Raw genomic sequence first — 11,840 nt, 5'->3', positions numbered from 1 at the left:
GTGAGTCTGGCGTCTCTCCAGGACTGGCGCACGCTGCCGGGAGGCCGGAGGGCTCCTCTCCTCGCCAGGGAAGCAGACTGACCTCTGCCTGTGCCCTTCCACCAGCAGCACCACAGGACACGGTGCTTTGTGAGCCTTGGAGGAGCGCTCGCTGCGTGCCTGGAAAACATCCAGCTTAGGAATTGACCTTGGAAGAGCTGAAAGTGAGATGTGCCTAGAGATGCTGCGGTGTTTCTGTCACAGTAAGGCCCGCTGGTGATTCTTCAGCACGAAGCCAGTCCTAATGAAGTATTTTGTCTCCTCTGTTGCGTCGTGTCTCAGCTATTGCTTTTGTTTTTATGCTGCCTGTGTTTGTCTCTCCCGTCTGATGTCATCCTCTAGTTTTTTTCCTCACCTCCTGTTCTGTTTTCTTTTTAAATACTCTCAGTGCTGAGGAGAGAGTGACTGACCTCTACTGATGAAGCAGAACATCCTGGTGATGTGCAGTTAGAGGCATTTTCATCCCTACAGCATGGAAAGGAAGAGGCTGCCCTGGCAGGTAAGACTTGCTCAAGGAAGAAAAGAGCAAGCGTTTGTGCCTCTGCCTGGATGGCTGCAGCACAGCTGCTGCCAGCTCTTGGAGTTCTGATTTAAAACCACGCTGCTGCTGTCTTTGTTGTCAAAAAGTAATCTGGCAGTTCATCCTGAAAGTATGTTGGCTTTTGTTGTTTACGAGTTTTTGCGTGCACTGCTCCTGCTCTCTGCTTCCGAATCCTGTTCCCGAGAAGGCAGGGCTCTAGCAGATGGCGATGTAGGAGTAGAAGGAGCCTGGTACTTTTTAGGCGATATTCCTGCAAGCCGGGGTGCAGCTCCCCCTCCCTAACTTGGCTATGCAGCAGGTCTTCAGAGCTTGGTGATGCCAAGTAAGGCAGCAAGTGCAGCACTGCAGTATTTGGGGTAAAAAAGCCCTATTTTGGGGAGGGGGGGTGGCTAATTGTGATGGTGCTTCACCAGGATTAGCTGCCCAGCATGAGGCTGCACAGGGTGTTGCTTTTCCTGGCTAGTGGCCGTGACTCTGGGCCACCTGGCTTTGCTGGGCGCAGTACCTCTGTGCCGGACCCGCCTGCTGCCTCCCTGGTTAGCTGGGGGCCTGGCTGGGTGACGGGGTCAGCGGTTTGAGCGAAGGGCTTGCCAGCCTCTCCCTTTCCCGGGGGGGGGTGTAGCTGTAAGCTTTCTGGAGAGCCACTGTGGGACTTTTGTGACGAAGGCCTTACCTAAGAAGGGTGTGAAGGTGGGGTTTTGTATTTATTTTCAGCTCGGTACTGCTCTTGTTTCTGGCTGCCTTATGTGTTCGGTCTATCCTTTCTCTTTTTAGTAGCTAGCAAGACACGTACAAAAATGGAGGGACTGATCCAAGGGCTTCTGTGGCTGTCAGATGACTTGGCCTGTCCAGGAAAGGTTCTGCTTGCAGGAACGGTTGCAGCTGGTGTAGGGGCAATGGTTGTGGTGCTGCTGGTTGGCTCTGGTCCCCCTGAGGAGCGCAGCGCAGGCGGTGGCGCTTGGGGGCTTTTTTTGCGCTGGTCTGTAACTTAGTGGGTGCGAGGAGTGGGGGAAAACCTTGCGCAGGGAATGCTGCAGGAACAAGTGTGGGACTTGAGGCGGCATGGCTCCGGCCCTCTGCGGTAGGGGGACCAGTTAAGACACTGCCCCTGAGGGGCAGGGGTAACGGTAGGCAGGGCTGCAGGGGTAAAAGGCTGCTCCAGGTAAGACGGAAAGGCCTGTCCAGGGGAAGGAGCTGTTGTCACAGCGGGTATAAATCCCGACCGATAGAGCCTGGCAGCTTCTACCTTAACTGTAGAGCTAAGCAGCAGTACCGGCTTTTGTTAGGCGTGAGTCTAAATCCTGTTCTCCCCCTCATAAGACAGGAGGAAAATAAATACGATTCCTGTATCAATTCATTACTGAGCCCAAGTTGCTGCAACTAACTCGTTTCATAGGCTCCTTCTTTGCCGACAGCTCACCCCTCGCAGGCACGACAGGGTGCCGAGCTTCCTGCAAGTGCTTTTTGCTCAGGCTCGTGCCTACTCCTCCGTTTCTCTGCTGGTTAGCTGATCCCAGCCACTCTTTTCCTCCTCTGCCCCTCACGCCTCCTGGCTGGCAGGGCCGAGCTTGTTACCCCTGCGCTACAACTGGCACAGCTTTCGCCCGAGCACAGCAACTACAGGCCAGGATGCCACCATCCTTCCCTGATAGGATCCCACAACAGCCTCCTGCCTTCCCAGAGAAAATAACCACAGGTATACACCTCTTGCCTATTTATACAATAAGCACTAAGGTTACACTTTATTTACAAGTTTTGAAAAATGTACAGTTTCTTACATGGGTTACTTGTGCAAAGTTATACTTCTCAACTAACAGACCAAATGTGCACACAAAAGACACTGGAACAGTGGACAACACAATTGTAGGTTTCATCCCACACTGCTGCTTTAAGGTACTGTATCCAAATGTACAAACTTAGCCTTACAAAAAAAGTGAGTCTGGACTTACAAATGTTTTGTTTGGTTTTTTTTCAGAGTTGAAAAAATACTTTCATAAAACTGAAGGGAAACTAACTCAAGCATGCAGCAGTAGCTCACACAAACCACACAGTAATCTACAGAGAGCAGAAACTGCAGAGACTCAAGTGCCTGCCCCATTCTTTATTCGAACTTTCCACAAGGCAAAGTTGGATCCCAAAGACCTTAGCTTTCTCAGCTAAAAGAGAAGGGGCAGGAGAAGGACACCAAAGGAGAGTAATTCCACCACTGGAACACTTCAGGTTTTACCTCTTCCTTAATGTGGAAGACCTTTCGCTCAAGAGTACACAGGTCTACCTGGTTTTGTCCAGTAATGCCTCAGTGACAGGACTATAGAAACATATTGAAGCAGTCTCTGTAGGCGTGTCCTTTAAAATAAAATGAAAAAAAATTGGGGGTTGTTTCTCACCCTAAGCAGAGATCAGAGTACCACAACCGTAGTGATTTATGTATATCTGTACATAAATCTTGCATGTGAAGTGCAGAAGTATCTAGCATTCCACAGTCTTAATAAGTTTTTGAATTGGAATCAGTTTGAGTTGCATTTTTTCCCACAAGTAAGGAGTTGATAAACCAATACGAAAGGGAAACGAGATTATTTCTTCTCTCAGTACTTACAAATGCAGTGGGGTCTAAACCAATAGTAGAGGTAAATGACCAGCCTGGACACATCAGCACTTTAGTTAATATCAGTTAAAAAATGTGTATGTATATAAACATCCCTTTTATCAAGCTACACATAAGCATCACTGTGTATAACACAATTACAATTAAAAGCTTAGTGTACACTACAGAAATGCACAATACTGCCCTAAGACTGGAGAGGGACCACAGAAAATGAATTCGGCATCAGTAACTCTTTTGCAAGTAACCCAAGTACAGAACATTGGACTTCAAAGTGGGTGCTTTCTGATGTCCAGGGAGAAGAAGCTTCAGCAAGGGAGGGTGGCAACAGCACAACAGCTATTCTGCTTTCAAAGTAAATGCTAGGAGGAAAAAGATGACTCAGACACTTTGTTTATTTTCCTCGTCAACAGAGTGTTCATTTGCATCATCCTGGGTCAACAGTCACGCCAGCTCTGTTCTACTATTGCAGAAACCCGTTTTTCATATTCCCGCTTATTCTCTTGGTATAGCTGAGCTGCCTGGCTGTTTGCTGGACTGTTAGGATTTGGCTCATCCAATAGAGACTGTGCAAAGAGAAAAAGATTCTTAGGCGCTTTACAGGATGCATAGTTTTCCAACATGCTCTGCAAACTATCGGTACTAATAAAGAGTGCAGAAGTTAAGCTAGATATAGGTAGAGTACGTTGCATTATTCCAGCTGTAAGTTACTGGAAGCTTTCACTATCGGTCTTACTGTTGGCAGTGCAAGTGACCGTTTCATTGACAGCCAAGCAGCAAGACCCATGCAGTGCAATCACTGGATGGGCTCCCTTAGTGACCACCTGCTGCCATTGTCTTGTCAATTTACATCTGGAAAGTATTCACACTTTAGCAAATATCAACAGAGCTGCTATCTATACTGGGTATCAGCAAGAAGGAAGAAAAAAAAAAAAAAAAAAAAAAAAGGTGTTTCCCAAGCTGTTTTTGTCAAAGTGGCCTAATTTCATTCTGCCTTTTCATGCAGTTCTTTTTACCTGTATGGATGTTAAGATGGAGGAGACATCGTAAGTCGGACTCCAACGATTCTGAAGAATATCCAGACATATACTACCATCTGCATAGACTAGAAAAGGTTCAAGAAGAATGGCTTAAAACAGAAGTTGTACAGCTACTCAGTTTTTTCCTAGTATTGCCCAATCCTGACAAACACTACAAAAGTCAACAGTGTCTGACAGCCTTAAATCCAGCAAACAAGCCTGTAGGTAGGAAGAGGTGAAGCTTGTCATGGGCAGCTGCCTGAGGTACTTAAACTTGACCCCTGCTTATTCTTCAACATCGAGCTTCTCTGTGACAGTGCAACTACCACAAGGAAATCCAATAACAAATTTTAGGGCAAAAACATTTAAGGTACCCAAATGAAGAACACAAGCGAAAAGCTCTTTACACATAAGGTTTCCGCAGAAAATACCTACAACATCAGTGTCTAGTCCCCTTTCTCACAGCAGCTTTAGCAGAGCCCCCCCTCAGTGCACTTTATCCACACATGCTTACTTGCTACCTGTGAAAATTTCCAGTATTTCTTCACAAAGTTAGTATTTGTTTGGATGCAAGGAATACATTGCCAACCGTTAATTAGTAAGGAAAGAGATTAATTAAACAATCTTACTATCACTGGCTATAGTTGGAAGCAAGCACTGCGTTTCAAGGTACGTCACTCTTACAGGCATTTTGGGAAAGTGATAAAAGACAGCTGCATTCAGCAGCATCATTACGCTAGGCAGGCAATCAGTACAGACAGGAGTCCAAGGCACTGCTATTTAAGAACAAAATATTCTTCTGTAAGGTTTAACAACAGGCAGTTGAGAGAGAAGAATGTCTCGCCATTTAGGCGTTACAGAACAGTATTGGCAAGAGGCTCTTTTTATTGCCCCTTTCATTTCAAGCCTGAGCACCGCTCCCATACTCATCCTTACCAAAACTACACAGAACCACGCTGGAATTTTGCCACCTTATTAGATAGTGGGAACTTTTAAAATAAATGCATCTTTTTCTACAGCGCTATAGCAAGCTGTAATTAAAAAAAAAAAAAAAACCAAAAAAAACCCCAAAAGAAAAGCAGCATTGTATAATTCCTTAATTACTTACCATTTGGATGAAACATTTTAGAGACAAATCTAACAGTAGGTGGCTTATTCGGATATTCTTCTGTGAATTCTATTGTAAGTTTGAAAGTTCCTGGAGTTGAAAGAGAGAGAAGGAACCTTTATTCAAAATGAATTTACACAAGGGATGAATAAAAGAGCATCCCCTCCACAAGCACAACCCAATACTATTGTGCTCATGCATGCATGTTGGATATGGAATACAGATTGCTCAGTCCTACAACAATTCACCTGCTCTCTTCACAGTTAATGATTAACTCTGAAGTCCTAGACACCACTGACACAAGAGTATCTCCTGTGACTGACTTTTATTGCCAAAACCACCACCCCAGTCAAAAGGTTTGTGTAAAGAAATAAATCTGCCCTTGAGGTTTTCTTCCACAAAGCCTAATCCCAGTGTACTGTAAAAACACCACAAGTGGGTGTATAACCATCTGCGTAACAGGCCATGATGTATTAAGTCCTAGAAATTGGAATATGCTATCCTGACAAGGGCCTTCTTACTTATTTCTTGGTTAAACTTCAAGAAAACACATTTTTTAATCAACAACTGTAAGGTAATCAGGTTGTATTGTAGGAAAGTAGTATCGAAAGCAGCAATCCATAGCAAGAAAGACTCTTTAAAATAGAAATGAGATCATTCACTTCACCCTAACTAATCTTCCTTTGAGAAAGACTAATTGAGTGGAAACAATGTAGCTAAGTCCCAATCCAATCGTTTTAACAGCCTGCACCAAGAGGAGTTATTTTAGCCCTTCTCCTCAGGCTATGACAATCTGAGAATAAGAAGTCTGTCAACTAAGCTACATAAAAATGGGTCCAAGGGGCTAAGTACTGCTAGTGATTCAGATCAGTAACTAAGGAACTCTACGTACGCCACTTCAAAACATGCGTCTCTTTACCATGCTATCACCCCTAGACCAACCAATCCAAGAGGCACTTTATGTCCTGGGAATGCCCAGAGAGAAATAGCTGAAGCACCTTCATATAAATATATAGCTCTCCTGTAAAAGGAACGCACCTTACAGTAAGTAATAGCTGTAACAAGCTGCCAGGGCAGACATAGTACCTTTTTTTAAAAAGGCATTCTTACATATCAGTGACAGGGCTTTTCTCCCTGCCTAGCACTCGGTGCCCAAATTAAAACTCAGAGGCTCAGACATAAAGCTCAACCTTGCTTCTTAGTTAGGGAGTTTTCTAGCACCAATATAACAAATGTATTGCTTTGGCTGGCTGGCAAACATGTGCCGACAACTGGTAGCCAGAGAACAAATTTTAAAATGCCTCCCCCCCCAGATCAGCAAAGATCTGCAGTATTTCCCAGGGACTCCTTCCTTTATAAGGACATAAACTATAACATTGAGTTGCAGGAAATTAAGGTCATTGCTTTGACGTTCCGGTTTGCATATGAAGACAGTACGGATGCTCCAGAGCTTTCTGTACAGCAGTGGGAAGTCTCAACATCCTAAAAATAAATTTTTGCATGTTTGTTATGTTGTTAGGCTGCTAATAAAAAAATAACACGAGAGCCAACAGCATGCTATTTTACTGTACAATAAAAGGAACCACAGTAGTATAGTTAAGATTGTTCAAATTAGCGGAAGTCTGCAGTGGGGCTTTCAAGCCCTACTCCAGCTAATAAAAGAGAGGCACAGAGCCAGATCTGAGATCAGTTAGAAAGCTGGCACTGGGAAGTTAGCAACAACTTCTAGCAGCTGTGAACATCAGCTCAGAACTACCTGTCCTTCCCTACAGTGACAGTCCCAAGCAACACTGGGCCTTTAGAATTGAATGCTTTGGAGATTTCATTTTAAATTTTTAGAGATTCCCAGCTCTCCCTGCCCTAGTTCTGTTTCTCAGTAGCCTCCTTATGAGGTAGGAAAGCAAGCACTTTCTTCTGTGGAAGAGTGACTAAGCAAAGAGTAGGCTGAAAACTGAGCACAAACCATCAGATTGTACAGTTCAACAAGCATACTTGAGAAAATGAATGCTATTCCAGAACGCTGAAGTGGGAGCAGAGGGGACAGATAAGATGGCCAAAAAGCAGTAACAAGAGGCGGTTTGGTCTTAGAATCCATTTAAAGCTACTGCAGGAAAGGGAAGCTGTCTGTCCCACCAGGGGCAGGGCAGCATTACTTTTAACACAGATCTGAGTGAGCGGTCAAACAGCTGCCAGCTGGAGTATCTATTGACTCAGGTTTCCAAGTCAAAAAAGACCCAGAGTGACAATGGCTCTTGAAAGTGCTCCACAGTACCCAACACCTTGTTGTTGAGCTTTATTAAAGGACAAATCCAGGAATTTGATGAACCAAAGTCCAAAGGTCACTTACACTGGAAGCCCACACAAGCAAAACAGGTATCACAACACACACTGCTGGGTACGAGGCCTTCAGTATCCAGGCTGTTCTGTCACTAATTTTAAAGCTTTCAACTGGTATTCCTTGCGACTTACCCTAGACAGCCAATTTTAAAACATCAAGTTATCAATAATGACAGTGAATATGATATTTGGATCATCACTGATCTTAGGAGAACATTCTCTTCTCTCCTGTATTTACCTTGTTGATCTGTTCCTCCTATCTCCGGAGGTGAGACTCACGAGGCTAAGAGTGAGGTTTCTGCACGACCTGTATGCTGTCCCGAGTAACCCCTGCCCGACCAGCACCCACATTGCTGCCAGACCCTTCCTGCTGCAAGGAACAAGAGCAGCCCCCACTATTCACTCCACCATCCATAAAGCAGGCGCAATCTCTTCCCCTCCTGCATGAGGATACAGAATCCATATTCCATACGCAAGGAACAAACCACAAAGGCGGCAAGTGCCTTGCTTTCTCTGTTCAAGCCTCCCGCACGGTCACAGCAAGGCGGGCTACTACAATAGCTGTGCTACTTAACTCTCTCCAAGCCAGGAATCCTGCGCTAACCACACTATCATCATCCAGTTTCAAAGAAACAGGTCTGAAGGACCGGGAGAGCCTGGGTTTCCATCACTGTGACAGCACTACCACTTTAGATACCCCACACATATAGATTCTCAGAAATACGAAGGGCAGGATAAATATCCCCAGGGTCCTACTGCAGACACCTGCAATCGAATCCTCTTCAACGAGAAGATGGAAGTTATGCTGCTGATCTAAATTAGTAGCTGCTCCTAGGCCAAGTCAGCCTGTGCACCGAGTTGTGAAAACACCCTCTGAAGTCTGGGGGTGGAGGGGAAGGAGGGTTGTTAGCTGCATTATGCTGCACAGCAAGTAAACATGCCTGAACTTAAGTTTTTTCAGTTCGGACAAAGATAAGAAGCCTCAGAAGCTAAGACTGGAGAAGGGCCTTACTAGAATGAGGATAAAGAACAGTAATTCTTATGATGTTGAGACTATTACACCTCTAGTTCAACAACAACAAAAAATAATCACAGGCTACTCTCACAATAACTAAGGTATCTAAAGTCTTACAGTATCACCAAAAAGTGACAAGAGCCTAAAAATGAAAATACAAAGTAACTTCTGAGAAACACTGCCCTGCAAAGGCTTCACCAGGATTACAGAACTCCAGCATACCTTTGACTCAGAAGTCTGCACAGTTACAAAACAAACCCAAACTAGCAGCTCAATACAGTTAAATAAGAATTCCCTTTATTTTACCTACATTAAGCTAAACTGCATCTGAACTGTGCTACTCTACTCACTTAATGGAAGAGCACAGCTGAGGCACCAATACACCCCTATCTCTAGGCACCACTTAGTATTTTGTTATCTAGCACAATGTAAGATATGTCCCAGAGAAAAGGAGATAAGCATATCCTGCAACAAAAGACATATCTGTTTTCCTGAGCGCATACTGTGAAAATACACACTTTGCTATGAAAAGAGCAATCCATCACACACCAAGATTGTATTAGATCAACCAAAGCAGTAGGACAGCAGTAGCAGACTGAAGCATGTGTTTAGACTTCAAACTGCTGTGAATGCAACATGTCCTAAGTGTTTGAGATAAAGACTTAATGCTGCCACAGTGGAAAGCCACAGTGGAAAGCACAGAGGAAATCATTATGTCAGGGCTCTCAAAAGTAGTCTCCAGCCTTCTGCAACTAAATCGAAATATATGGAAAAAAGCCCTTATAGCATCTGTTAACTCCACACCGAGCTGGAAGAGCCTGAACATGGAAACAACCTGTATTTTAGCACAGTGCAGAGATGGCTTTCTGCTCCAAACATAGAATCACTCTATTAGAAGCAGTGCACCAAGAACCTAAGCAGCTCTAGCAACCCTCGCAGAAGTTTAAGGAAGCCCTTCTTTAAGGTTTACAAGATGAAATAACAGAATGTATTAGTCTATCTGCTCTATTATGTGACATCAAGGAATACTGAAGTTCTGAACATTAAAACTTCTGAAGCAGCTACCACAGCAGGTTTCTTAACTAATGAAATACTTTTTAAAAAATAACTGGAGTCTTTGGGGTTTTCTTAGGCCTGAAATATTTAAAATCTTTAAGATCTTCACAGGAGAAAAAAAAAAAAAAAAAAAAAAAGAAAGAAATCTGCCATTTACAGGCATGCCCACAGGTACTACCTCCGAGGATAAACAGAGACAAAGGAGTTGGCCAAGAACAACATTAAGAGTTAAGCACAAATTTTTTCTATGCTTTTGTCATGAGTCATTGAGATCTAGGATTAATTACAGCCTGCACCGAAAGTATCTTAAAAAACACATCACCGATTTCAGTTAGACAGCAATTCGTGTCTAACAAGTTTTCACAAAAGATGATGAAGTATTCATACAGCATCAGTAAAGCTATAAAACACATTAAGGCCAGATGGAAACTAAGAAGAGACAGGTATGTCACAACGACCCATTTAGTCAGCTTTTAAAGTTAGAAAGTCCTTTCAATTTTAACCCTGAACGATACCAATTAAAGCAGAATGAAGTATATGCCAAGAAATTTTTTTTTCTAAAAATCCATTTTGAACTTCCTCAAACATTTAGCCCATTTCCTACTTCAGCTGACTCACGTTGGGACTTACTTGCAAAACACTTCCAGCATAAGAAAAAACAATTCAGAACAAGTGACAGTGGTTCTGTACCAGGTTTTTGACGGTTCTCCCAATGTGAGTGTCCCTAAATACACAATCCAGGGCTCAACAGGAAAACTTGGAAATCCTTAAAATAGTACGTTAAATTAAGACTTGGGGTAGTCAGAATTAGCGATTACAAGCAAGCCCCTACAAGGCGATTCGTATGTTTCTGTAAATCAACATAGCAATCTAGGTCTACACCACGTTCTTGGAGTGGGATAAATAAAAATAAGGGAGATTCACCCAAGTCCAGCACACAGACATGCGGTGAGGTGCACAGGCACCCCCGCCCCTCCCCCCTCAGGCCCACACCTGTTGCGAGCCCCCGGCCGCGGCACCCCACAGCGCTGACAGATCACAGCAGGGCCCCCCGCCACAGCTCACCCGCGGGCCCACGTCGCACTTACCGTCCTCGAACGGAGTCCCCTCGGGCCTGGAGGAAGGAAGAAGCAGAGCACAGCGTTACCCCCGCGGGCAGCCCAGCCCCCACCACCCTGAGGCAGCGCGGCGGCGGCCCCCGCGGCCTGCCACCCCCAGCCCCCCGCCGCCGCCCGACTCACCCGAAGATGACAGCGTTCCACACCATGATGTTGTTCTCGGAGGGAGCCCCGCTCACCCCGGCCGGGGGATCCTCCTGCAGCCTGCGGGACACGGGGAGGGCTGAGGCGCCGGCCCCGCCGCCCCTCCGGCGCCCCCCCGCGCCGCCAGGGCCGCCCCTGCGCACTTCGCGTAACCCAGGCAGGTAGCTACACGCCCCTGCGCAAACGGCGTAACCCGCGGGCGGGCAGCGTCGGCCGGCGCTACGCAATCGGCGGAGCGCGCCCTACCCCGCCGCCATGTTGTGCTGCCCCCCTCCTCCCCCGGCAGAGCCGGGCCCTTCGTCCTCCTCCCGCTCGCCCTCCCCGTTCCCCTCAGCCGGCGGCCTCGGTACCTCTTGAAGTCCCGCATGAGGCGCCTACGGGCCGGAGTGGACATGGCGGGCTCGGGGTTATAGATCACTCATACACCGTCAGCGGGAGGACGGAGCGCCCAGGGACGGCGGCGGCTGCGAGCTCCGGCTGAGGCGGCGGCAGCGCCGACGGACAGGAGCGATCGCGGCCCCTACCACTGAGGCGAGCGCGGGGGGGACCCTGGGCTGCACCGACTCCTGCGCCGGCTGCCGGGCGATCCTGGGACGTACCAACGGCGCGGGGAGAGGGGGCGGAGCCGGATGTCGCTGAGTCCCCGTCCCAGCCTCTACCACCGCGGCGCGGGGGCGAGGGGCGGCGCCTCAGGCAGGGGCTGTACCAAGGGCTGCGGCGGCGGGGGTGGGACGTGGCCTGTGACGTCCCGGGGAGGGTGGTGGCGGCGCGGAAATGGCGGCGGCTGGTCGTGAGAGCTGCGCGGCGTTCGGTACCGGCAGGGCTCTTCCTGCCCCTTGGCCGGCGCCGTGGCTGAACCCG

General features: G+C 46.8%; 1 protein-coding gene across 1 annotated transcript; it reads right to left on the bottom strand.

Annotated features, from left to right (window-relative positions):
* Positions 1-2,287: 2,287 nt before the first annotated feature.
* UBE2A (ubiquitin conjugating enzyme E2 A) lies at positions 2,288-11,580 on the bottom strand. Its single transcript, XM_056359490.1, has 6 exons — positions 11,330-11,580; positions 10,959-11,039; positions 10,806-10,831; positions 5,310-5,399; positions 4,199-4,287; positions 2,288-3,748 (listed from the first exon to the last, which is right to left on the bottom strand). Exons 1-6 carry the CDS (start codon positions 11,371-11,373, stop codon positions 3,620-3,622), a joined length of 459 nt encoding a protein of 152 aa, XP_056215465.1. The 5' UTR covers positions 11,374-11,580; the 3' UTR covers positions 2,288-3,619.
* Positions 11,581-11,840: the final 260 nt, after the last annotated feature.

Source organism: Falco biarmicus, chromosome 14, assembly GCF_023638135.1.
Source record: "Falco biarmicus isolate bFalBia1 chromosome 14, bFalBia1.pri, whole genome shotgun sequence".
NCBI lineage: Eukaryota > Metazoa > Chordata > Aves > Falconiformes > Falconidae > Falco > Falco biarmicus.
Note: the sequence above shows the minus strand (reverse complement) of the source record. Positions and strands in the feature narration are given on the sequence as shown.

Bases quoted from the DNA above. Each gene is read 5' to 3' on its own strand.
- UBE2A (XM_056359490.1), bottom strand. From the start codon at position 11,373: ATGTCCACTCCGGCCCGTAGGCGCCTCATGCGGGACTTCAAGAG. The intron at 11,040-11,329 runs GTACCGAGGCCG...CGTGTCCCGCAG, and splicing joins CTCATGCGGGACTTCAAGAG to GCTGCAGGAGGATCCCCCGG. The intron at 5,400-10,805 runs GTAAGTGCGACG...TTTCAACTCCAG, and splicing joins GGGGACTCCGTTCGAGGACG to GAACTTTCAAACTTACAATA.